Source organism: Pristis pectinata, chromosome 1 (assembly GCF_009764475.1).
Source record: "Pristis pectinata isolate sPriPec2 chromosome 1, sPriPec2.1.pri, whole genome shotgun sequence".
NCBI lineage: Eukaryota > Metazoa > Chordata > Chondrichthyes > Rhinopristiformes > Pristidae > Pristis > Pristis pectinata.
In genome coordinates this window covers 142653460-142680995 of record NC_067405.1, presented here as the reverse complement: position 1 = coordinate 142680995, position 27536 = coordinate 142653460, and the positions used below count along the sequence as shown (strand labels likewise).

The 27536-nt window shown below is 41.5% G+C and overlaps 1 protein-coding gene across 26 annotated transcripts in view; it reads left to right on the top strand.

Annotated features, from left to right (window-relative positions):
* The window catches only part of foxn3 (forkhead box N3), a 419393-nt gene extending 409140 nt beyond the window's left edge, over positions 1-10253 (top strand). For all 26 annotated transcript variants that reach the window (XM_052012160.1, XM_052012316.1, XM_052012176.1 and 23 more), the window contains 2 exons: positions 1850-1958; positions 3735-10253. In XM_052012160.1, the coding sequence (XP_051868120.1) occupies positions 1850-1958; positions 3735-4281 (656 nt within the window). In that variant the 3' untranslated portion in view covers positions 4282-10253. The remainder of the gene's footprint in view (positions 1-1849; positions 1959-3734) is intronic.
* Positions 10254-27536: the final 17283 nt, after the last annotated feature.

Genomic DNA, 27536 nt, shown 5'->3' with positions numbered 1-27536 from the left:
AAACTTGTAAAATGGATAACATTGCATAACAGAGGACATCCGTTTAAGGTCAGAGGAGGAATGTTCAGGGGAGATGTCAGACGTAGTTCTTTACACAGAGAGTGGTGTGTGCCTGGAACGCACTGCCGGGAGGGGGGGGGGGGGGGGTGGTTGTAGAGGCTGATACAATAGGGACCTTTAAAAGGCTCTTAGACATGGAAGTAAGAAAATTGGAGGGTTATGGGCTGTGCAGGAGGGAAGGGTTAGATTGATCATGGAGGAGGTGTTCATACAGTTCGGCACAACATCATGGGCCAAAGGGCCTGTACTATGCTGTATTGTTCTATGTTCTATGCATAAAAAAGTAATGCTAGATGTGTGAAGCTTTCATTGGCACAGAAGTTATCCAGCAGCAAAATTACAGACCATACACTTTCAAGTCTTGCTTGTCCAGAAAGAATATTTGAGGCTACTGAGTTGATGTACTTGTGTTGGGAAGAATTTGGATATTGAAATAAGAATAATATCATCTATTTAAAATGGACACTGGTGGCCTGTTTCATGCACCCCACACTTGGTCTTCCATTCCCAACACTCACAGGTATGTTACCACCCATACTTTAAAGAGGACATCTGTTCTCGTTGTATGCTCTGCGCCAGAAATCCAGTGCAAATCCCTACCCTCCTTTGGCATTCCCACAGCAATGAGTAGCTCATAATTGTGTGGAGAAGATGCTTGTGATGGATGGTGTTGTGTGAATCCCAGCACTGAGATGTAGAGCTAAGGGTTACACTAATGGCACAATGATGCAGGCTTTGGTGGGAATGGACAGCATCTGCTCAGTGAGTTGACAAACATCCAGATCATAGTTTCATCAACTTCCTACAGGACTTGATGGAAACTGCTACCTCTCCCTTTCTTTGTTTGTCTGCACAGCTCACCTGAGCCCCAAGATTTCTTTTACCAGAGACAGCAGCTTCCATCACATCCAGCAGGTGGTGATGAGAGAGACCATGGGATCATGGCAGTCTGTCAACACATAGATCAGGTGTTGCCAACACTGACCTGCACTCACCGCATGCACCATCCAGGGTGCGGCCCTGTTCCCATGTCCCAGAACTGAGCAACTGCAGCATCCTCCCAACACCAGCCCCAACAATTGCTCCACCAAGCTGTGGGTAATTCATTACTGCAGGAGCTACTGTGGTGGACAGGGATTTGTGTCAGTCTCCCGGTACAGTGGCTAGGAGGGCAGAGGTTGATGCCAGGTTCAGAAGCACTGAGTGTAACACATGCCTTGATGTAGACTACTTTAATAGTCCCTTTTGGCACTTATTTCATTAGTACTCATCCTAAAAAAATGCAATCTGTGCCCTGAGCAATGTAATTTTTGTTTTACTAATTTTGTAAAATATTAAACGAGCGCTGAATAGGAAAATTCTTACAGAGAGCTTTAATACAAAAACTCAAGATACACAATTTCTTTCAGGAAAGTCCAAATCAGAACTATTGCACAGATAATTATTGATAGTACATCAAGAAACCTGTATGGTGAACAATAAATAATCTACAAGAGCCTCAAGCACAGTGCTGGCTGAGATTTGAACAAAATACTGTTCATTTCAAAAGTTAAGATATTTGTATTCACTTTGATATAGCATTATACTTGTATGGATGACAGCCTGAGTACAGTGAATGTTAGAAAATTAATATGAAAGCAAACTCATGGACATTGTTTACCTATAATTGGACTGTGTTAACAGTATTAACTACGTTCATTTCTGGGCATGACAGTTTTAACAGTTTAGAAAAGCTTGGTTTCATATTACTGTGGATTCCTCTGCTATGCTGTAGTTCTCTGTTTTCCAGATGCTGTGGGAGTTATGCCAAATGGAGGTCGAGCGTATAACCGAGGGCCATTCATGGGGATGAAGCCACTGCCAATTAACAGCATTGGAAGCATGGCTGCTGCAGTAAGGTAATCGGTTAGCATAACCGTACATGATCAGCCTCCTGATCTCCCCAGTGGTTCTAAACTGGCCATGACAACCACTAAAACTACAAAAGATTCTGAGTGTACATTAATTGTTGTCCTGCAGTAATAATTGGTAAAAGTTTGGAGGAGTTTGCAACTGAAAACTAATCACGTTCAATTTCTCCCACACCTACAAACATCTTATGCTTGTCTTAAAATAGGTCTTCTAATGAATATCTTTTTCATATTCGGTACTACAAAATGATCTCCCAATAGGTCACTAACAATGCAATTTCTTTGATTTTAATTTGATTAATTTAACTTACAGTTTACCAAAGTCGAATGGCATCAAAAGGCACCATTTTGATGGGCAAAATGGTTGTCATGGATGTGGTGGGCCGAAGGGTCCATTTCTGTGCTGTACAACTCTATGCCTCTGAGATAGTATTTAATCCATCCAAACCATTTATTCACCAGACAAATGTAAATACACCATGTCCTCCTTATCTGCTGTTAACTCACTATTCTCGGTTTCATGTACTTGCAAGGTCTGCCCAAAGCGCCACTTCAGGATTGTTCCAGAAGCACCAAAAAGAGCGAGGATTTGTCCCCAGGATCTGGAGTTTGGGTTAGGTCTGAGGCCAGGGCTGAGTACGTGACTGGAACAAGTCCAGAGTGTGGGACAGGTATTCAGTTGAAGCCCAGGTCCAGTGTGTTTGACAAGATGAAGGATATAAGCTGAAACTTATGTGAGAGTTATTCTGTTCACAGAGCGGCCATTGCTAGCCACATTTTTTGTTATCTGTGCTCCTATCCCTCTCAAATAATGAACACAGTGTAAATGATTATTTTATTTGCATTAACAGTAACCTGAAAACCATTCCCTCCTCCCCACCCAATCATCCTCCCCCAGTTATCATTAACAGGAGAGGGTCAGACAGTGCAGTTTAAATATTTTAAAATGGGAAATGCATCTTAATCTACCATGTCATCTTCCTTAGCATTTTCCTGGGGTTGCTTTTGATGATGTGAGTGTACTGTGCCTGAGAAGTGGGAGGTATAACCAGCATGTTTAGAATGGCCTTCCACAATGCATCTGGGAGCCTGATTTAAATTAATGGTCACTGCCACAGGTTTCCCAGAACTCTGGAAGTCAAGGATAAGGAGTCAGGAGTCAAGAAGACATTATTTTTATACCTTTTCTTTTAACCAGGACAGGCAGGGAACTGGAAACACAAGAGACTAGAATCTGGAGAACAGTTTACAAGCGGGAAACTGTCGTGAATAAAGGGCACAGTTCACTGACAGAGAATTATTATTTTCCTTTGTCCATAGCCAAAAAGAATCCCATTCAAAGCAAGGCCTACAAAACACTTGGGACTAGAGACCTCTCAACACCAAATGCGTGTCATGGTCGTTGATTACTCAGGCAGACCAACGAGCTGCAGAGGCTTTGCGGAGGCAACTTCAGTGCCGTGCCCATTCACATATAAATAGTGTTTTAGTTTGATTGTTTTACTTTCTAACAATTTAAGAATTGCTTATAAGAATACCGCCCTTAACTAGAACTTTTCCATGAGAAAAGGAAGATCCCAAAACCTGACATCTTTCCATGGAAAGATTTCAGATGCACTACCGTCCAGGGAAATATAGACTAGCATTCCTGCTTGTGCATTTATTTCCATAATTACACTTTGCCACAGCGCACATTTGCTGAACAGATTAGTGTGTGACTCTTCAATGAGCTGATGGCCTGTCCTTTTTTTTTAACCCCCTCAGGAACGGAATTGTAAACTGTCGGATGCGAAATGACAGCGAACAATCCTGTGGCTCCCCAGTCGTCAGCAATGACCCTAAAGATGATCACAACTACAGCGTGGCAAAATCTTCCAATCGCAGGAGTACATCCCCAACCAGCGACTCGACGTCCTCTTCCTCCGCTGACGACCACTATGAGTTTGCCACGAAGGGCAGCCACAATGGGAGCGAGGTCAGCGAAGGCAGTTATCACAGCCACGAGAGCTACAGCGAGACAGAAGACGAGGAGAAAAAAAACAAAAAGGAAGCCAAGGATTCCTTAGCTGACAGTGGGTACTTATCTCAGCACACAAAGCGGCAACACCTGACAAAAGCAAAAAAAAACGCAACTGAAACACTGCCGCTTAAAAAGAGGCGTACAGAGAAACCACCAGAGAGCGACGACGAGGAAATGAAAGAGGCAGCAGGTTCACTCCTGCACTTGGCAGGGATCCGCTCGTGTTTGGATAACATCACAAACCGTACTTCGAAAGGGCAGAAAGAGCAGCAACATACAGCAAAAAATTAAGACAGTAATGCACAGCCTCTTTTAAGAATTGTTGGCAGAAATTTATTTTCTTTCAGCACGTCAGGTGAATTATAATGATTTGTGGCAATATCAGCAATCACTTTGTTTTCCTATTTTAAGCCCCCTTGAGTTTTTTTTATATATATATAAAAAAATAATTTTGTTTAAGGAGATTGAAGCCATAGCAGAACTTTTACTGACACTCAGCTAATTTGCAAAAGCTTTTCATTGACTGACAACAAAAGCCAAAATCACTGCACCTCTCTCTCTCTTTCTCTCTCACTTTCTCTCTCTCCCTCCATTGTTTCAGTCTGATTACACAGGTAGCATGCAGGACTCATACCGACACGTATGTAGTTTGCATTACGATTCCCGCGATGTTCTAATGTGAAAGGATGAGTCAGTGACAGACTGTTCAGGTCCAGCCATACTGAATGACAGAAAGCTTGAATACCATTGTGGCAAAGAGCAAGTCATAGCAACTGGACAAAATGGAAGAAAAAAACACGTGCCGCTGAAGATTGTGATGGATCCTTTGGAGGCAACTGCACTTAGAATACCAGGGTTCTGGTTTTTTGACAATAGAGCAGATGACCACCGTGATTATTGGATACTTAAAGCAAGAAAAGAGTCCTGCCATTGGCCAATTTCATTTTTTTTTTGTCTTCTCAAACCACACACACACTCTCATACACACCACACTCAAAGCCATATGCCTGATGGATGGCACTACGTGCAAAGAGAAAGAAAATACACCGCCTTTGAAACTGCCTGAGTGATGTGAAAGCAATCAAGTCTTGCAAAGAAGTTCATAATCAAGTGATAATAAGTTAGCGATACTAATCCATTCTGAACGATTCAGAATGCTAGACCTGGCCATGATGAAGAAGATGACAGCAACAAAAAAAGCTCTAAAACCTGCCAATAGTATTATTCTGAAACAGAATTGCTTAACAGTGATATCAGTGAGCTCTTCCACTGCCCTGGAACTGGAGTAAGCAGTTTCTCTCTCAGTCAGGATATGTGTAGAATAAAAGATTTTGGAATATAACCAACTTAGCCAGCAGGATTATCCAATCCATGTTGCATGGGTTCTTTGAACAAAAACTTTGTTTTTTATTCAAAGACGAAAAAAAAGAGTTCATGTAAGGTAAATAATGTATTTAGCATGAGCATGAATTATTTTCATATAAATATAGAAAATAGAGAAAAGGCTATGCCTCTAATTTTTAAGCCCTTAGGCCTAGATTTTTTTTTGATGCAGGTGATAAGGTTTAACCTTTTTTCAGGGAAAAAAAACTGACTGTTGGGGAACTTATTCTGCAATATGAAGACTTCACATTTCTGGTAGGGCTTGGATGGTTGAATATACTGCCTTGTCTGCACATTTGGGCCCCAAAACAGTATTGTTAAATGTAAAGAATAGCAACAGTACCACAAAACACAGTCCCCCAGTACGGGGTAGGGAGGGTGGTTGGGGTGGGAGGAAGAATACGTCTGTTCTCACCGAGTCAGTAGTGAGTGTGCATGAGTTATCTGTTCTCAAATTTATCTGCTGAATATTGGGGTAGAGTGATGTATTGAATATCAATATCATATATTGGCAATACATCATAAAACAGCACCTAGCAGTGCTGGTCATTATAGCAATCAGACATAATGAGCTCACCACCTTATTTTGTTTCTCCAACCCTGTTTTCTCAGACTTGAGAAAAAGATTTGACGAGTAGATAAGGCCTAAAAGTGCAACATTATTTTGGCAGTGTTGAATTCCTAATTATTTAATTGACACCTCCTATGGCCGAACTCAAACCGAGACAGCCCAAGTGGTAAGAAAGTGACACTGCTTGTTGGGCAACAGGTCAAGTCTGTTGTAACCTTGCCTCAAAAATTGGTGACTGGTCATTCCCTCGCATGTTCCTTCCTTGATTAAAAGGTTGTTCGTTCACACTCACTGCTCGACATTCACCAAAGGAACACTGCAAAAGGCAAAATCCATTTATTCTTTTTGTTTTGGACCTTGGTTGGCCAAAATTTAAAAATATAGACTACTATTGATTATAAATTTAACAGCCATTATAAAAACAAAGATCAGTTAGAATTGTGGTTGTTCATAGGCATACAAAGGGGAGGAGTGGCAATCGTTTAATTTATTAAGCAGTTGTCATCTCGGGGCTACATCCATTTGAGGGACTGAGCCACTGTGACCAGGATACCAAGTAAATATAGCTATTATGGTTTTGATTTTATAATTGGCTCATTAAGGATTGGTAATTGGGTAAATTCTTTCAATGATGGGTTCTTTGTGCAAATATGTGATATTACTCTTAAGGCTTTAGAAATCGTGTGCATTAGTACCCCATGACAGGCAGAAATCTGCAACGTTAAGAAGGTGAAAGACTTGAAATTAGAAAATAAAAGTGATAACTAAGACATGTTTTAATTTCTGTAATAATAAATTGAAATTAAAGGCTCATGATCATGAATAGCCAACCAACACTACAATTCTTCCTTGGTTACTCCATGCATCCTACAGGATAAAACTAGCCAACTAGGGTTGGATGCTAGATTCCAACATGCAAAAAGCAGAGTGAAGTCATCCATATTTCTCATCTCAAAATAAGCTATAAGGATAAATTGTTAACATTAACTGCAATGTCAGAATCGTTCTCTCGCACAAGCTGGCAGTTACCCCTATGAATAGCTTTCCTGTGCTAATTATGACTTCAATTTGAAGTATGTAGGTATACAAGACATCAAGTTATCTTTTTCTGTTGCCTTAGATTCTGAAGCAAAGACTGGTTGAAGGTGGTTAAAGATCCTATATGCTGAGCACCTTGGGGCACAAAGAAGCCATCCATGTTTAATAAACCTTCCTTTTCCACTAGAATCCATAGGGGAATATATGTGCTTATAAGGGTTATTTGACACTGCAAGTGGACACATGTGCGTCTGTACTGCAGTCCAGCCAAGTAGTTATAAGGCTTGATATCAGGAAACAAAACCATGGAAGCAGGAATCTGAATGAAGATGAAAAAATATTAGAAATGCATAATAGGTCAGTCAGCATTTCAAAAAAGCAGCCAGAGGTGAATTGCAAGGGTAAAAACGACCTCTCTAAAATGGTCATCTGTATTTCTTTTTGAGATTTTGACTAACCTGTAGGTTTTAAATGATTCTTACTACCACCCACTTTACTAAGAGTTTTAAGACACATTGTGCTTGTAACTTTGCATTACAATTCAGAATACATTGTGTGCATGCTTTTTCACAGTTGTTTGAAATCCAGGCTTGGTTGGATTGGGAGCTGATGGCCCTATCAAACTTAAGTTGACTAGAGTGCTCAGTACTCTTAGTTCTTTCAACTGTGTAAACAGAGTGTTGTAGGATTTCTTCAGAACTCACTTAGCCATTTGGATAATACTCCAAAAGGTCTTCTAGAAGTAAATGTTATTTTAGTACTACACTGAAATCTTGAAGGGTATTTGGAGCATGATTCGTGTACTTGCCTTCAAATAAGATTTAGACCCAATCATTAAAGCTGAGCCAAACCATAAATGGCCCCTTAAGGGAACAAAATTAGTCAGGATTCCCATTCCCGATCACTAGCCAGTAACTCCTGCTGGTAATATTTGCATTTGGGTGGTAATTGGGGACTCAGTTGTTCTCAACTGTGATTTCATCCCTGTAAATTCTTTCAAAATCATCAGGTTCTGTAGAACCTCAATTGGGTACTTTGCTTCAGCATGAAACACTGCCAGCATCGCAGGAGAAGGCTGCAAAATCTGTGTGTTAAAACTTTCAGACATCTTAGTAAAGTGGGTGAATGGTAAGAATCATTTAAAACATGGGTCTGATGAAGCCAGCATTAATTGCAGTGGAGATGCACGTGTGCAAGTTTAGGAGGGGGTTAGTTGCTTAGATTACATTCTATATTGTCTTGTCCCTCCTTCACTTTCTTTTGGGAAAGCCCAACTACCAGATGCCTTGACCTCAACAGCCCATTTAGCATCGGAAATTTGCTACATTGGAAATTCTGTAAAAACTTCCATGTGCCCTGGTGAGAAAATATTGCAAGCTCCATTGTGAACAGAGCAAACAATAAATAACCAAGGAAATACCCAATCTTTCTACTCACAGTCTCTTCAAATCAGTTTTCATTTATTTGCCATAATTAAACTAACTAAAACAAACGTTGACAATGGCACGGGTGCTTTATTTGTCTAGTTTGAGCAGATCCCTACCCAAGTCTATGCCAAAGATGGTGGTAGATTTGACAGAATCACAGAATAGTTACAACAAGGGAAAAATGCTGAGTCTGTACTTGGCACCTCCAGCAAACTACACAGTCCCACTCTTTCCCAAAAGATGTGCAAGTTTATTGCCTTTCAGATACTTACCCAGCTCCCTCTTGAACGTTACAATTGAACCTGCCTCCACTACTACCCTTGGCAGTGTATTCCAGACCATGACCACTTGTGCTTAAGAAAAAGTTTTCCTTTGTCTCCTTCGGTTCTTTTGCCAATCACCTTCTTGCTGTCTTGACCCATTTTGCCAATGGGAACAGTTTTTCTCTCTTACCTACTCTGTCCTTTATGCTTTAGATATATCCTGGAACACAATGGTTGAGACAACTGCTGCAGATTCTACCCTCCCAATTCTGAATAAATCAAGGAAAGAGTGATGCTTCCAGGGTATGGGTTTACAGACAGCTTTTTTATTCATTCATGTGAGTTGTTATCACTGGCAAGGCCAGCTTTTAATACCTGCAAATAACTGCCCTTGACAGGGTGATGGTAAGCTGCAGCCTTGAGTCCCTACAGTCCCCATTGCAAGCCAGACACCAAGAAACTTTAAAAGGATTTATTGTGTTGAACTAAATATCCATCCCAAAGCAAGGAAAGGAATATGCTGCTTAGTATAGTTTCAGGACTTCTGCTGGTTAATTGTTGCTATGTATGCTATCTTTAGACGTCTGTTCAATAATTACAGCATAGATCCATGAAGTAGTCCAAGCTTTTCCTGCAGATCAGGAAATGATTATTGGCCTCTGCTTTTTGAAATAAGAAACTAGCTCCTCCCTCCTGTGGCTTCTGTTGATGTAAGAGAGATATCCTGTAGAATGATTGGGAGAAAAAAACACAAATGAAGAAATGTAGATTTCTGCCTTTTAGTGGCATAATCTTTAGGTGAAGTTATCCTTGGTAATCCAGACATTCCGCCTTTCTTTTAAATTAGTCTCCAGGTTATCTGGACTGTTTACTGCCCTGGCCATTAGATGGAGCATGCTGAAAGTCAGCATTTAACATACAAAGAAAATTGCATTATGTTGACGTTGAAACAGCAGGGTATTGTGATATAATTATGATAGAATCATAAAGGAAGTAGACGAGGAAAATGATTAAATCAATGTTCTATATCATTTGGGTCAAAGAGGACTAATGTGGTCAAATCATAGAGAAACAATGGAAGGGAATGACAGTTTGAAACAGTCAAGGTGGAATTAAATGCTATCAAATTGTCACTCTAAGATGTTTGTGCAATTTTGCATCTTTATGTGAAAGATAACTTCACTCAAAGATTGACGAGTGCTGTATCCAAGGTGATTAGTCTACCTTAATGGTGATTTGAGAGGCCAAGTTTGTTTACTTTAGTTAATAATCTATAAACTGCCAATATCTTGTTTCACAAGAAATATATTGAACTTTTGAATAGTTTTCTTTTCACAATGTGAGCAGTCAGAAGGCACGGGCAATCAACCAACCTTCAAGAAATATGACAAAGTCAACACAGAGGCATACTTGCATTCTACATTTCCTTGATGTTTAATCATTTTGCCAAAGACAAAAAAAATCATCAGTTGTAAATATCACTTGTCCATATATGAAAAACAAACTTTCCTTGAACCTACCATAAAGTTTCTGTGATGTATTGTCTTCCAGTTGCAATAAAAAATTACAAGTTGCATCAATTGAAAAGAAAGGCCTCTTCAATTGGATTGTTGTGTCATCCAGTGATCTTGGTTAATTCAATAGTGATTGCTGTAAGATTTAGTCACACAAATAATGAATAGAAGTTTTATCTTGGCTAAGTGCCAGGTAAATATAATAATTTTAGCGTTACACTGTTAGAATCTTGAAATCTGCTGGAAGGCCACATTGAAATTTTGGATCAAGAACAGTTGAGTGTGATTTGAAAGCGTCTGGGTAACACGTTGTCAGACTAGACTCAGTTGGGCAGATGAGGAGAGAGCTGTGTAAATTGTAAGCCCGTTAAACATTGATGGGTACTATTGACAAATGTAAAAGCAGCACCGCTATGTTCCAGTAAAAAACAAATATAGTAATTTATAAACACTAATGCAACTGCATTATTGGATTGCTGTGTACCTTATACCTGAATCAATAATCAGACAGTTATAAGGTTTGGCAGCTATTTTTGTTTGTTCCATCTGTTTTCTATTATGATTGGATTAAACATACATTTTTGAATGCTTTGCTGACTTAAAGCTGCATTCATTCTTAGTTTTTTTGTCAGGCGTTATTCAAGTCACACAGAATCAACATAGGATGGAAACAAATGTTCTTTGGGAAATTAAATGAAATTGCTGAGTTGACCTTGCAATACTCAATTAGATAAAACTAGATGATCTAGATGAACTAAAAATTAGATGATCTTTTCAAGTTTTCTATTTTGTGGCTGCATGACATTGAATTTAACACTTCTTTAAAGTGTTGCATGCTACTTATTAAAACTACCCTGACACACACAGACACAACATCAGTTTTGGTAAATTCAAAGTTTATCCCTCTGGGGCTAGTTATATGGACTAGCACCAGGGAATGTTTGTCCAAGCTGATTTTTGTCATCAAAAACCCAGCTGGTTCACGGGTATCTTTAAGAAGTGGGAGCCTGCCTAATGTGATCATGTCCTCAAGTAACTCAAGTGTTTGGTAGTCAGTTATTTATTGTTGTGCAGATAATTAACCTAATGTAGAAGCATGCCAAGATACCAACTTGGACATTCAAGGGTGAGTATAATACAACGTTCCCTAAATCTGAGAAAAAATAAAAAGATGAAAATGACATCAAATAATTTCACACTTCGTTACGAAGCAATATTAAAATTCCAAATTGGAGTTAACTTGGATTGCCTTGGAGTTAACATAGATTGCCGTCTGCAAAAGAGTTATGGAGCAACATAACACCAATTAAACTCTTTCCCAAAACATTATTAAATAGCATGTCATTCCTCTCCTCAGAGAACGATACATAGTTTGGTGTATATGAGTGACACTACAGGAAATCCAAAGCACACACTGTGTGTTGATCAACAAACAAGATCCTGGAGGAACTCAGTGGGTCAGGCAGCATCTGTGGAGGGAAAGGGATAGTGGATGTTTCAGGTTGAGAAATTGGGGAAAGTAGATCAGGAGGTGGCAATTTAGCCCTGAGCATATTCTGAAATTCAATTAAGAAAGACATATATAGAAAGTGTATTTCAAATCCCTTTCAGGAACCCCCATTGTTAGCCAATGAACTTCAATAGAACAATTGTAAGAAATGGAATAACTGGCTTCAGCACAGCAGGCTCCCGTGATCACCAATATAATAATGACCAGATAGTCTGTTTTTGGGGTGATGATCGCAGGATTAATACAGGGTCTACCTGGGTTACAAATGACCTGATATACAGAAATCCAACTTTACACAAATTCTCCCAAATACTTATAAAGCATGTTTCAAGATAGTAATAGTAATGAAATGTTTCATGGTATTCATTAATGGCTGGGTACTATAAATATTCCATTATTTTAATTATGGGTAGCATTAGGGTGGTTATTTAATGAAATGAAAGAATTATAGCAAGTGTATGCGGAGCAATACAACATGAGTTACGATGGAAAACGGACGTTTCTGACTTTTGGAGAAATTGGCTGAAGGACAGTTCTCAGGAACACCTTGGCACTGCCTGCACTGGCCAATACACAGTTACATCCTCTTTATCCTCTTCAAAAAATACCAATGGATTATTCACAACTTTGGCCAAATGAGAGCACTGCTTCCTCAGTTCTTCACTGGAGGGTCATTGACTTCTGTCCTCAAGTTTCTGGAAAGGTAGTAGATTATGCTGAAGCTGCACTTTGACTCTTTTTTTATATATATAAATTATATAGGCCCTTCAGTGTACTTGTCAGACAAAAATGAATTGATGTTTTTAAGTATTAATTGATAATGAGCTGTTGAGTTGTGCACTCAGTGGTATTTTCACTAAGGGCTTCATATTCAAAGCGTGACTTGCAGATGGAAAGCAATCTGAAGAATATTGTCATTGTTTTCTGTCTTGTGTGTTGTTCAATGGCAAATAAGGATTCAGGAAGAACAGGGGAGGAAGTAATCCAGATCCATTTTACAGGTCAGATTTGGAGCTGTATAGGTTGTGCAAAAGGATGGACATTGGAACTTGTGCATCATCTACAGACATGAAGAGGCCAACATAGGTAAGTTGTGATTTTTATTTTTTATGTAAGTGGTGCCAATGAGAGAGCCATGGATATGCCATTCCTATCTCCCCAGCAGTGACACCAGCCACAGGAGGGCTTGGTACTCAAACTCATCAACTGAATGTTTTTGGTGAGTACCTTCCGGGCCACATGGTGTTCTGTCACTTCCTGGAATGGGTGGGAGATCAGCCAGCAATTTTTTTCACAGGGCTAGGAAGTTCCTTATGCCATGCCCCTTGTTTCCGGATTGGAGGAATACCAATCCCAGCCAATTCACTGATTGCATTTGACATGATTTCTTGCTTGGAATTACATTGGCCACAAATAGACTGATACTGATGGGAAAGTTTTACTTAATGTAAGACAAGAATTTATCCAGTTTTGAAAATGGGAAAGTTTTACTTAATGTAAGACAAGAATTTATCCAGTTTTGAAAAATTAATTCCACGTGTCCAATCTGATGATTCCTTTCGTATATATTTTACAAATCCCATTTTTTCATTCCCTCCATTGCTCTGCCCCTCCCTCTCCCTGTAATTCAGCTAACTCTAATGCAGCTGGTCTTTAGTCTCTGGAATTCCCTTCCCACAAATCCATCTCACTGTCTCCTCTTTTAAGATGCTTCTAATAACTCACCTTTTTGAACAAGCTTCTAAACACCTGTCCAAATATCTCCTTCCTGGTTTGGTGTCAAATTTTGTTTGATAACAGTCTTATGAAGCAACTCGGAGATTTTGCTATGTGGTGTGCCAATGCAATATTGTGTCTCCAGAATCTTCTGACTCTGGAAAGCAAGAAAACTTCTTCAGGCAGAAAGTCATAGGCTGAAAAAGAAACTGCTGGAGGAACCCAGTGGGTCAAGCAGCACCTGTGGAGGCAGTGGGATAGTTTGTCTTTTGCTCTACATTCCAGCATCTGTAGTCTCTTGTATCTCAGTCATAGGTTGAAACTACTTTCCAAAATATCATATAACATAGAACAATTACAGCACAATTCAGGCCCTTCGGCCCACAAAGCTGTGCTGAACATGTCCCTACCCTAGAAATTACTAGGCTTACCCATAGCCCTCTATTTTACTCAGCTCCATGTACCTATCTAACAGTCTCTTGAAAGACCCTACCGTATCAGCCTCCACCACCGTTTCCGGCAGTCCATTCCACGCGCTCACCACTCTCTGAGTAAAAAACTTACCCCTGACATCTCCTCTATACCTACTCCCCAGCACCTTAAACCTGTGTCCTCTTGTGGCCACCAATTCAGCCCTGGGGAAAAGCCTCTGACTATCTACCCTATCAATACCTCTCATCATTTTATACACCTATATTAGGTCGCCCCTCATCCTCCGTCGCTCCAAGGAGAAAAGGCTGAGTTCCCTCAACCTGCTTTCATAAGGCATGCGCCGCATTCCAGGCAGCATCCTTGTAAATCCCTGCACCCTCTCTATGGCTTCCACATCTTTCCTGTAGTGAGGTGACCAGAACTGAGCACAATACTCCAAGTGGGGTCTGACCAGGGACCTATATAGCTGCAACAATACCTAAAGGCTCCTAAATTCAATTCCCCGACTGATGAAGGACAATACACCATATGCCTTCTTAACCACAGAGTCAACCTGCGCAGCCGCTTTGAGCGCCCTATGGACTCGGACCTCAAGATCCCTCTGATCCTCCACACTGCTAAGAGTCCTGCCATTAATACTATATTCCGCCAACATATTTGACCTACCAAAATGAACCACTTCACACTTATCTGGGTTGAACTGCATCTGCCAATATCGTATAATCTATGCTGACAATTCTTCCATGCCGAGGGAGTGCTATGTTACTTGAGGTGACGTCTTTCTGAAGACCATGTAAGTCATGATTCTGTTCGTCAGTTTGATTGGACATATAAGGTTGTGTGGCAAAATCTGAAAAGCAAGAGTTGACCACAGTTCAGCATCAAACTTCATAAACTGATCACCAGCAACAAAGGTTATTTCAATAGTAGTCCACTCGCTGCAAAATTATTTGTCATTCCATATACATACAAATTTGGCTATGTTCTTAGCAGGACGAACTTCATTTAATGGAATTATTTTTGAATATGGCTGTGCACCAGGAGACAAGTCAACAAACTAGTTTCCTTCTATTAACAGGATTTCACCAATTAAAATGACCATCTCCTCTCTTCACCTACAACAGGAATGTATTCATAATCTTGCAGAATGGATGAACAACTTGAGGGAAAAAGTATTATTTCAATCCTGGACCCTGCTAAAACAGCAAACCTATAATTCCTGTCCCTATGAGAATGTAGGACCAAAACGTTTTATACAATTGTAGGTAAGGAAGGGCATGGAGTTGTGACAAAGGATGGGGTTGGGTTGAAGTATGAAAAGTGCAAGCTGCCAAGATTTCACGTGATAATTTTTTTTAATACTCGTTATTGATTCACTCTTCACAATAGTATTTCACTCTTGGAAAACAAAACATGCATTGTAATCCAAAGTAAGCTTTGGGATCACAAATGCAATGTTTAAATTGGAAAGAAAATGAACTGAGCACAAAGCAATTGAGGATGAACCCTAGCCACTACAGTTAGCCTTTTAAATTAATGCCTGAGGGACCACAGAGTTTGGCTTGATTGACCATGAGGGTGAAAAATTCACTCCTAAATTAAGGCACACAGAACAGCTCTAAATAAAATTTAAAGAATTGGAATTGGTTTATTATTGTCACTTGTACCGAGATACAGTAAAAAAAACTTGTCTTGCATACCATCCATACAGATCAATTCATTACACAGTGCATGGAGGTAGTACAAGGTAAAACAATACAGAATGCGGAATAAAGTGTCACAGCTACAGAGATATTGCAGTGCAAGTAGACAATAAGGTGCAAGGTCATAACGACATAGGTTGTGAGGTCAGGAGTCCATCTTATCGTACTAGGGAGCTGTTCAATAGTCTCATAACAGCAGGATAGAAACTGTCCTTGAGCCTGGTGGTACCTGCTTTCAGGCCTTTGTATCTTTTGCCTGATGGGAGAGGGGAGAAGAGAGAATGTCCGGGGTGGGTGGGGTCTTTGATTATGTTGGCTGCTTTGCCAAGACAGTGAGAAGTGTAGACAGAGTCCATGTAGGGGAGGCTGGTTTCCATGATGCGCTGGGCTGTGTCCCCAACTCTCTGCAGTATCTTGCAGTCCCAGGCAGAGCAGTTGCCATACCAAGCCACGATGCATCCAGATAGGATGCTTTCTGTGGTGCATCAATAAAAATTGGTGAGTGTCAAAGGGGACAACCCAAATTTCTTTAGCCTCCTGAGGAAGTAGAGGTGTTGGTGTGCTTTCTTGGCTGTAGAGTCTACGTGGTTGGACCAGGACAGGCTATTGGTGATGTTCAATCCTAGGAACTTGAAGCTCTCAACCTTCTCGACCTCAGTACCATTGACGTAAACAAGAGCATGTGCACTCCCCCCCCCCCCCTTTCTGAAGTCAATGACCAGCTCTTTGGTTTTGCTGACATTGAGGGAAAGGTTGTTATCATGACACCATGTCACTAAGCTCTCTACCTCCTTCCTGTACTCATCGTTATTTGAGATACGGTCCACTATGCTGGTATCATCTGCAAACTTGTAGATGGAGTTAGAGCAGAATTTGGCCATGCATTCATGAGTGTATACGGAGTAGAGTAGGGGGCTGAGGATGCAGCCTTGTGGGGCACCAGTGTTGAGCATAGTTGTACCGGAGGTATTGCTAATGTATGGTTTATAAAATCAAAGTACTTAACCAGTTTGAGGTTTTCAATTAATCCACAGTTCTCCAGCTTAACTGGTTTCTTTTAATCCAGTTTATTTTAAAGGAGAGCAGAAGCATTTGCATTGATTAAAAGTGAAAAAATAAGTTACAAAATGCACTATAAAGGAAGGCAAAGGGTCAAGTACAGAAGCAATACCGTCTTGGAACACAACAGGGTAGAGTAGTATTGGCTGGGAATATAATTGAAAAGCTAGTAGTCCAGAAGTGAAGCAGACCACAGTTTAGAAGTGAAGCACACGGATCAGATTCTTAGACTCAAACAAGTCATTTTTAATGATCTGAAACCAGGAAAACAATGGGTGCCATGTTTTCAATGATGCTGATCAGTATTTAGAACTTGGAAAAGTGCAACACAGAAACAGGCCCTTCCTCTGACCCTGTCTGCCCTGACCATGATGCCAAATTGAACTGATTCCATCTGCCTGCACGTGGTGTTTAGCCCTCTATCCCCTGCATGTTCATGTGTATGTCTAAACGCCTCTTAAGCATTGCTATCTGCTTCTACCACCTACCCTGGTAGCACATTCCAGGCACCAATCACTCTCTGTGTACAAGAATGTGGTTCGCAAATCTCCTTTAAACTTTCCCCTTCTCACCTTAAAGCTTTGCCCTCTAGTATTTGACATTGGACATTGACAAAAGGACTCTGACTATCTACCCTATCTATGCCTCTCATAATTTTGTATACTTCTATCAGGTCTCCCCTCAAGAGACTCGAGAGAAAACAGTCCAAGTTTGTCCAACTTCCCCCTATAGCTAATACTCTCTAATTCAAGCAACATCCTGGCGAACCTCTTCTTCACCATCTCCAAAGCTTCCAAATCCCGTCCTGTAGTATGGTGACCAGAACTGCACACAATACTCCAAGTGTGGCATAATCAAAGTTTTATACAGCTGAAATATAACTTGACAACTTTAATACTCAGTGCCCTGACCATTCAAGGCAAGCATGCCATATGCTTTCTTTACCACCCTATCTACTTGTGTTGCCATTTCAGAGAGCAATGGATTGCACCCTGAGATCCTTTTGTTGATCAATGCTCCTAAGGGTCCTGCCATTTACTGTATATTTGCACTTGACCTCCCAAAATGCAACACCTCACACTTGTATGTATTAAACTCCATCTCCATTTCTCTGCCCAAATACTGATCCATATCCCGCTATATCATTTGATAACCGTCCTCACTATCCGCAAATCTGCCGATTTTCATGTCAGTTTATTCCCCTATTTTATGAAGGAAATATTTGGACAGGTGTTTAAAAGTTTGTTCAAAAAGGTGGGTTATCAGAAGCACCTTAAAAGAGGAGACACTGATATGGAATTTCAAATCAGGAGTCTGGGTAGGCCGCAACCCTTTAAGCCTGTCCCATCAGTTAAAAATATGATGGCTGATCTTATGAGGAAGGGTTTCCAGCCTGAAACATCAATGGTTTCTTTTTCCACAGATGCTGCCTGACCTCCCGAGTGTTTCCAGCATTTTCAGTTCCTGCGCCTTAACTGTAATCTTGAATTTAGCATTGAGGCAGGTTCAGTTTGAGGGGCATGCAGTGGACTGGGCAGAATTTGGATCTGAAAGCTGACTTATAATTCTGTTTGAATCTTTTTGCACTGGTGGAGTTAATGAGACTGAACAAACCTAGGTTATGTTGAAAGAATGTATCCAAAAGTGTTACATCCTTGGAACATTATTTTAACAGATAAAAATTACACAGAATTTACAGCTCAGGAACAAGCTTTTCAGTACAATTGCTGGTGTTTATACTTCACAAACACCCCCTCCCAACCTACATCTGCACCTCTGCCTGTTTACTCCCTCCTGCATTTAACCAGTTCCCCCTTAAATGCATCATTGTAGTTTTCAAATGCATCTTTGCAGTTTCACATCCACATTTTTCTGGGTAAAGTATTTTCTCTTGAATAAAAAGTCCAAGATTTACTTTTGGGAGACTAGGGAGAGGGAAGATTATATGGGGTTGGTAGAATGTACCAGGCATAATCCACTGGGTTTTGCACCTTCAAGGACGAGATCCAGGAAACTCAGATTTGCTCTGAGGGAAAGCATTCATAGATTTAGAGACTCATTTCATAAAGGTACTCATCTTGTAAATCATTCAATGGAATTTGAGTTGGACGCAGCATTTCTTTTGTTATATCGAAGCATGCGGTTTTGGTTCTGAGCAGCAACAGTAATATTATATTTCTCCATTTTCCTCAATCCGGAATCAATTTGATAGTAAGTGGGCTGGAAAAGTTACATCAACTTCAGTTAATGCTGGGCAAATGGGAAGTTAATGGCTAGAAACTCTGTTGCACACTAATTGGCACACTAGCTGGTCACAGCAGTGACGCACTAGGGATTGCTTTGGTTGTTGGCTTGCCAGTCCAAATCCCAGTAGGGTCATGACCTAAGGGACCTGTAACAACATTGCACATTTTCATTGTCAAAAATGTTCTACCTCAGTCAAGGCTGGATCCAGTGGCTCGGGATTAAAACCGATGGATGAGGATCAGAGTCTGGTTGGCCAGCAAGGTACATGGCCAAGGGCTGGGTATTGGAACGTGAGACTGGGGCTGGAGTGAGAGGAATCAGGTAAAGTGCATGGATTTCAGGTTATTGGCCCCAGGAATAGGGTGAGATCAGGTATGGAGCCTGTAGGGGAGATGGGCTCCAGAGTTGGTCTCGCCCAGTCAGTAGACATAGGAAGCAAGATCTCGTTGGAGGATCTTCTGCCTTGTTCTGGATGGGGTTTGGGGTGATTGCTGGCTGGAGGTCCTTCAAAGATCAAAGGTAAGTATCGGACTTGATCTATGTTTCAGTATCACTTTCTAAAATACTGGAGGAAAGCTGGTAAGTTAAACTAGCTAAAGAACTTAGACAGAAACATGTATTCTCTTCTCTGTTATGTGTCTATCCAGCATCTGCAGAATCCCTTGTGTCTCTATTATACAGTTACTCTATAGGCTATCTGGAAGCTCCTTTCAAAATATCGTTCCAACATATACAGAGGCCAACTGGCCATGTGCTACAATATTGATCCAGACACATCAGCCACAAAAATGACAAGCTCCATGGGGTCCCAACCCAGCACTGCATTGTGAAGTTCTGTTGTCCCAGGAATGCCCAACCACAATTGTTCCCATGGACAGCCTGAACTAATCTCTCCCACAATGTCCCAAAACCAGTGAGACTGGTTTTCTCTGCATGAAAAATAGGAATAAACAAATTGTTGTTTTCACTATTTGGCTGTACTTAAAGACTTTGAAAAGAACTTATCAGCCCTACATTAATGACATTTCAGAAGTTCTTCAATGTCTGTAAAGTACCTTGCAAGATCCAGTGGGCATGAAAGGTGCTTATATAAATGTTTAGTGGAAGTCTTTCTTAAAAGGAGAAACATTACTGAACATTTCCTTATACAAAGAATGGTAGAAATGGGAACTCTTTCCCACAAAAACAGAACATGCTCGAAATCATTAAGCAAGCCAAGCAGGACCTATGGAAAGAGAAACAAAAATTAACATTTCAAGGGGAATACCCTTCATCAGAGCTGAAAAAGTGAGGGATGTTATTGTTCCCACCTCCTGCACACTGCATCCACTTCCAACCTGCTGCTCCCACCTCCCATTCTCATCAATGTCCTGCCAATTATTTAACTTTCAACAAATGTTAATAAAGCAATTTAGCTGATCATTATCACCTTGCTGCCTTTCAGAGTTTGTTGTGTGCAAATTAGTTGCAACTTTTCCTGCATTATGACGGTAACTTCAAAATGACATTCTTGGCTGTAATATGTTGGGGAGATCTTGTAGCTGTGAATGATGCTATTGAGATACTTTGATGCCAACTTGGAAGATGTTAACTTTAAGTTCAAAGTTAAATACATGAGACCTTGACACCAAAATACAAAATGCTCGTAAACAGAACTCAGGCAACTGTCAAAGCTAATCCACGTAGAGTAATAGAGTTGTACAGCACAGAAACAGGCCCTTCGGCCCACCATGTCTATGCCTATCCATACTAATCCTATTTGCCTGCTTTAATTCCATACCCCTCTATGCCCCGCTCACTCAAGAACCTGTAGCATAGAGGGGTACAGCATTCATGCTTCTTAAATGGTGTTACTGTTCCTGCTCCACCACCACTTCTGGCAGCTCATTCCAGGTACCAACCACACCGTGTGGAAAATTTACCCCTCAGATCCCCAATTTTTGGGAAAACATACTTTCATCTTTAACAGAGCAGTAAAGCCGCATAAACAGATCGCCTTGGGAGAAGTCAGAGCAAAGAGATTTCTTGAACTTAATGTGCAATTTGTTTCAGAGTCAGTGTTATTGTTGTGGATTGAAGGGAGTCCAGAATATAAAAGTTGGGAGGTTATGTTGCAACTTCACAAAACAGTATTTAGACCACACTTGGAGTATTGTGTGCAGTCTGCTCACCACATGTAGGAAGGATATGGACACAAGGAACTGAATTTGGAGCAAAAGATAAACTGCTGCAAGAACTCAGTGGGTCAAGCAATATCTGTGGAGGCAAGAGGTTAGTCACTGCACTTTATTTGTCTACCTGCACTGCACTCTTCTCTGTAAGTGTAACACTATATTCTGTTTTCCTTTTGTACTACCTTGATGTACATATGTATGGAATGATCCGTCTGGATGGTACTTGTGATAATCATAAACCAATTACCAATAAGCACTATTTGCCCTACTGAAGAGTTGTGTCACATCAATTACTTGGTGTATCATGGCCCACAGAGAGTGAACTGTTGTTACCACCAGTATTTCTTGTTGGCAGTTGATCCAGTGGATCCTGTGCTGGATATGCTGCCATGGCCCTTTATCCCAAGGTGTTGCAGCCCTTATATTACTGGCTAGTAATGTGGCTGTCTGGACTCATAATCCAGAGACACAAGATCAAATTCAACCATGATTATTTAATTCAATTTATTAATAAAAAGAGACTGTGAAGTTGTCCAACTGTGAATTCTGAATCCACGTTAATGTTGCTGAATCACATTAGGGTTACGAGATTCTGCCTTCTAGGATCTAACTTAAGCACCACACTACAGGACCCATACAACATCAACAGCAGTGGAAAATCTATCATGTAGAGAAATGGTACAAGGGCAGAGATAGGATTCAAGTGCCGAACTGAATGAACCTCTTTCCTCGTTCTATCTCATGTTTTGACCAAACGTGGTTTGGAATTTTTTTTTCATATGCTTCAGTACCAAATTTTACTAATCCTCCGTTGGCTCTTGAGACAATTTATTGTAAGAGAAACACCATCGATACACCCATAATTTAGTTAAGTTTTAGTCCCTTGTTTGATAAAACTGTATTGTTACTTTGAAAACCAATGTTCCGAGAAACACCAGTGTGCAGAATCGCATCAGAAAGGAGGATCAAAAGGCTCCCACAGTAGAAAGAAACAACTACAAAGGAAACATGCACTGGTGAAAAGATTACAAGCAAGTCTCCAGAGATGAAACACACACTTGGCAATGAGCAAGATCAAAGGACAGATTAATACCCCTGGATGCCAATCAAGCGATTAATTGATGTCTTACAGCAAGGATGCAGCAACACATGAGGAAAGGCAGTGGAAGTTCTTTTTAATATTAACATGCGCTGATGATGGTTGAATACAGCAAACTGATAGAAGCTGACATCATGCTGATGTTGAGATGTTTTCATTGGTGGAAGTGTCACGAAGAAGGGTATGCAGCTTCAGATTCTTGATCAGTAAGGAGGTTAAGGGTTACAGGGAGAATGGGGTTGAAAAAAAATCAGCCATGATTGAATGGCGGAGCAGACTCAATGGGCTGAATGGCCTAATTCTGCTCCAATATCTTATGGTAATAAGGGTCCAGTCATTTAAAACCAAGGTGTGTAGAAATTTCTCGGAGGGTAGTGAATTCTCTACCCCTGGGGATGGTGGAGGCCAGATCATTAGATGTACTTAAAGTGGAGAGAGATACATGTTTGAAAGATCAAGGAATTGAGGGCTGTGGGGAACTGGCACAGAAAAGAAGTTGAGGCCAGAATGGATCAGCCATGATCACACTGAAGGGCAGACTAGAGTGGTCTGGTGGCCCACTCCTGATCCTAGTCTCCTGCGTTCTTGTGTATCGTCAAATTTCTGCAAACATCACGGTGTGAACACTCCACAGTACAAGTCTGAAGATAACCGGCTGCAGAACAAGACTTCTGTCTTTATCCATATTTATGGTATAAATGAAGATATCCTGTTCTGGCATTCCCAGCGGAATTGCTGGCCAGTAACGTGGATACCTGTACTATACTGCAGGGCTGAGATAAGTAACTCACATGCACCTTCCCAACTATGTCTCTGGCAGTAGATCTGCCCTGTGTAATTACATAGAGTGGACAGTACAAAATATCCCTGTCCCTGCCCCAACCTCTCATCCCTAACAACCGATCATCCTGCTCTCTCGCTGGAAACGGACAAATGTGCGTAGTCCCTGTGTCTTCAGCCTGAACCAGCTAGATTATTCTTTCCATTCTGCTGTTCTTGTTGCTAACAGGCTCACCCTGGACTGGTTAGTTTGGAATGGGCTCCAGTCTCACTCCGGACTGGTCAGGCTGGATTGGATCCAGAATCACTCTGGGTTGGGCAGTCCGAATTGCACTCCTGTCTCACCCTGGACAGGTCAGTTGGATTGGACACTCACTCTGAACCTGGTCAGTTTGGATTGGACACCCACTGTGGACAGGTCAATTTGGATTGAGACCCTGGGAATCACTATTCTGACTAGTCTACGTTGACTCCCAGAGCCTCTCCAGCAGGCCAGTCTGAATTGGACTCCAGTGTCACTCTGGTGCAGACTCTTGTTCTTGCCTGTAACTTACCATCAATAACCGAGAGATGGGGACCCTACCAACAGGTTGCAGCACTTTGGTCTGCCTCTATGCAAATTTGGGATATCCACATCTTCAAAATTAAACTCTGTTCCAAAATCTAACAATTTTCAAGCACCTAAGGAAAACCTTTGGCAAAAGAGCAGTCTTTATTGCTATACCAGGACCTGCAGCTTTGGGGATGAAAGATGAAATTTTGACTCTATTTCTCTTGCTGTAGCTGCTGCCTGTCCTGCTGAGTGTTTCCAACAATTCTGTCTTTATTATCTGTAACTACTAATGACTGTGGTTCATTCCTTCTATCGCCAACCAGACTTCAAAATCACATTTTGAGGTCTGATTAACCACAATAGCTGTGAATTAATTATTTATAGAATGTGTTAATGTGCAGTCTTTGTTAATTCTCCCAGTAAAGAACTGTAACCTATGTACTATGACCCCCTCAGCGCACACTCCCAGATTCCCCGACCCAACCTCTCGGTCTCACACACTCATTGCTCACCTCAAGGCCATTGTCCTTTCCGCCAACATCATGGTTCTCTCACCCCATCAAGCACAAGGGTCTCTGGAATTTTATGTCTCAGTAATACAGTTTGTGATAGAAGTGAATGGTAACAAATGTATTTGTGTTGAAATTAAATTTCAATGATCAACTGAAGCCTTTTTGAAAACTACCAGAGTACAAATTTGGAGAACGGATTATAGTTTGTTTAACAAAGGACCCTCTTTGATAGTTTTACTTTAAGACAACTTTAAAAGTTGAAAAATCAATAGGCTCGCTTAACTGAACGACTGAATCAAGACCCAGAGCCCTGATCACAAGTGATTCTACTCTTAATAAACTTGGTTGACTCCTGAGACTACATCATTAACCAAGCTCGTTTGTCAGTGTCCTTCAGACGAATCAGCCCTATCCAGCTACTCCTGCACAAGGCTCCAGCCCATGCAGTCCTTTGCCCCTTAATGCCCCCAGAAATTACCTCATTGCAGTTAGCGTCATAGAGTAATACAGCATGGTAATGGGCCCTTCAGCCCAACTCGTCCCTGCCGACCAAATTGCCCACCTAAGCTAATCTTATTTACCCACATTTGACCCATATCCCTCTATTCCCTTATACGATGAGATGGACGCTTGACCTCACGATCTACCTTGTTGTGACCTTGCACCTTATTGTCTACCTGCACTGCACTTCCTTTCTAGCTGTGACACTTTACTCTGTACTGTTACTGTTTTTACCTGTACTATCTCAATGCACTCTGTACTAACTCAATGTAACTGCACTGTGTAATGAATTGACCTGTACGATCAGTGTGCAAGACAAGTTTTTCACTGTACCTCGGTACAAGTGACAATAAAAGACCAATACTAATAACAAACCTTTCCTATCCATGTACTTATCCAAATGTCCTTTAAGTGTTGTGATTGTACCTGCTTCAACTACTTTTTCTGGCAGCTCGTTCCATATACGCACCACCCTCTGCCCCTCTTCCCCTCTCACCCTCTCACCTTAAACCCATGTCCTCTAGTTTTTGGTTGTGCAAAGCAGAGCAATGAAGTTGACTTGGGACCAGCATAGGCCAAGTTTCAAGCAGAATAATTTTTAAGATAAGGTATAAAGTCAGAGAGGTCCTACAACTGAATGATGGGACTGAGGAGGAGGATACTAACTGCTCTTGCCGTCCTGGATCACCCAGAAACCACATCCTATTTCCCATTCTGGGTATAAAGTGCCATGGTGTTAATGGGGTGAGCAGCTGGCATGCCATCCAGGTAAAAAGGGTAAGTAGTCTCTTTCCCAGGTAATTCCTCAGGATCGAGGATGATTTCTTTCCACTCCAGTTTTGTGGGTTCTGAGGTGACTGATGAGGCCAGTGTGGGAACTGCAGCCTCTTCCACAGTTGGGTCGGAGGTGTCTGACAGGGCAGGTGGATGGGGAGTTTGAGAGATGGTGCACTCCTTCAGGGCTTCTGATTATGCATGGACTCGACGTCCTCAGTGCCATTCCCAATGCTCCTCCTCCCCTTTGAGTGGTCATTAGCCAGGAATTCCCAGAAATCAGTGAGGACATTGTAGGAGTGATCCTGAATTTCCTGCTGCCTGCTCCCCCTACTCTGACCTATTTGCTACCTCCTAACTTTACGAGGCTCAACGCAAGCTTGAGGAACAACACCTTATCTTCTGCCGGAGGATGTTAAGATGAGATAAGATAAGATTTCTTTATTAGTCACGTGTACATCGAAACACACAGTGAAATGCATCTTTTACGTAAAGTGTTCTGGGGGCAGCCTGCAAGTGTCGCCACGCTTACGGCGCCAACATAGCATGCCCACAACTTCCTAACCCGTACGTCTTTGGGATATGGGAGGAAACCGGAGCACCTGGAGGAAACCCAGGCAGGCACAGGGAGAACGTACAAACTCCTTACAGACAGCGGCGGGAATTGAACCTGGGTCGTTGGCGCTGTAATAGCGTTACGCTAACCGCCGCACTACCGTGCCTGCCCCTTTTGCAGCCTTCTAGACTCGATGTTAAATTCTCCAACTTTAGATAACTCACTTTTTAGTCTGTCCCAGAACTGGCCATATCTGCTGTAAATGATCCATATGTGATGTTGACTCAGTTTTTCTCTCTCTGTTAGTGCAGCCTGGCCTGCTGGGTATGTCCCACAGCCCTGCCGTTAGCAACACATTACACAGCAATGATCACCCTCCAACAGCCACATCAACCCATTTGACCCGGTCTCACCCTATCACAGTGGTTCGCTCTGTCCCACCCATTCTTCCCACCACTTTCTCTGCAATTGAAACCACCTTTTGTTTAACCTTTCCTTCCACGTTCTGTTGAAGGGTCTTTGACTTGAACCATTAACTCTGTTTTTCTCTCCAGAGTCCTGGTCTCCTGAGCATTTCCAGCATTTTCTGTTTTAATTCCTTGCATCTTTTCCTCACCTGGTAGTCTCTTCCCACGACAGAACTTGGAAGAGAGTCCCTGTTTTGGGAATCAGGCTTTGGGCATGCAACGTAGCTGGGAGAGGACATTGACATTGGTTTGCTTATCCTTCAAGTGAATTTGGAAGATCTTTGTGGAGACACCACTAGTGGTATCCTTCCAGTGCCTTGAGCTGCCTGCAGTAGATTCAGGTCTCAGAAGTATAAAGGAGGGCAGGAAACCCTGCTGCCTGGTAGGAGAAAGTTTTTCTGCCAAGTCAGGTCTTGATCTTCAAATACCCTTTTTCTTAATTAACAGGTTTGTTCTGGTGCACTGAAGTCCATGGCGATGTCTTTGATGTCTGCCTTCAAGATATAAGAGGCAGTCTACATTTTCCAAGTCTTGCCGTGAACCTATATTACCGGAGGGCAGTGTTGGACAGCAGAAAGTGTTGATAAAGGATGTTTATCTTGCAGATGGAGATGTAAGAGACTGCAGATGCTGGAATCTGGAGCAACAATCTGCAGGAGAAACTCAGTGGGTTGAACAGCACCTGTCGGGGGGGGGGGGGGGGGAAGGAATTGTTAATGCTTTGGGTCAAAATCCTGCATCATGTGGGACCTTGTCAAATGCCTTACTGAAGTCCATCTAGGCAGCATCTACTGCATCGCCTTCATTAACCTCCTCGGTTACCCCCTCAAAAAACTCAGTCAGATTTGTGAGACGTGATCTCCCCTGCACAAAACCGTGCTGACTCCTCCTGACCAGACCCTGCCTTTCCAAGTGAACTCACAATCTTCTCCAACAACTTCTCCACCACTGATGCAAGGCTCACCAGCCTGTAGTTTTCAGGCTTAATCCTACTGCCCTTTCTGAACAACAGGACAACATCAGCTATTCTCCAGTCATTGCAATATGCAAATTAGACCATTGACGCACCCCTGGTAAAGATCTTTTCTCCAACGTTCCATTACAAGTCAAAGTTTTACTTTGGCAGGTGGTTTTTGAAAGTTACTTTTTTTAAAATGACGGTAGATTCAAGTGCAAATGATCCTTGAGAAGTCAACTGTCAGATAATATTAGGACATCAGCTTTTAACTGTGGGTTTAATACTATGCGTTAGCATAAAACCCCATGT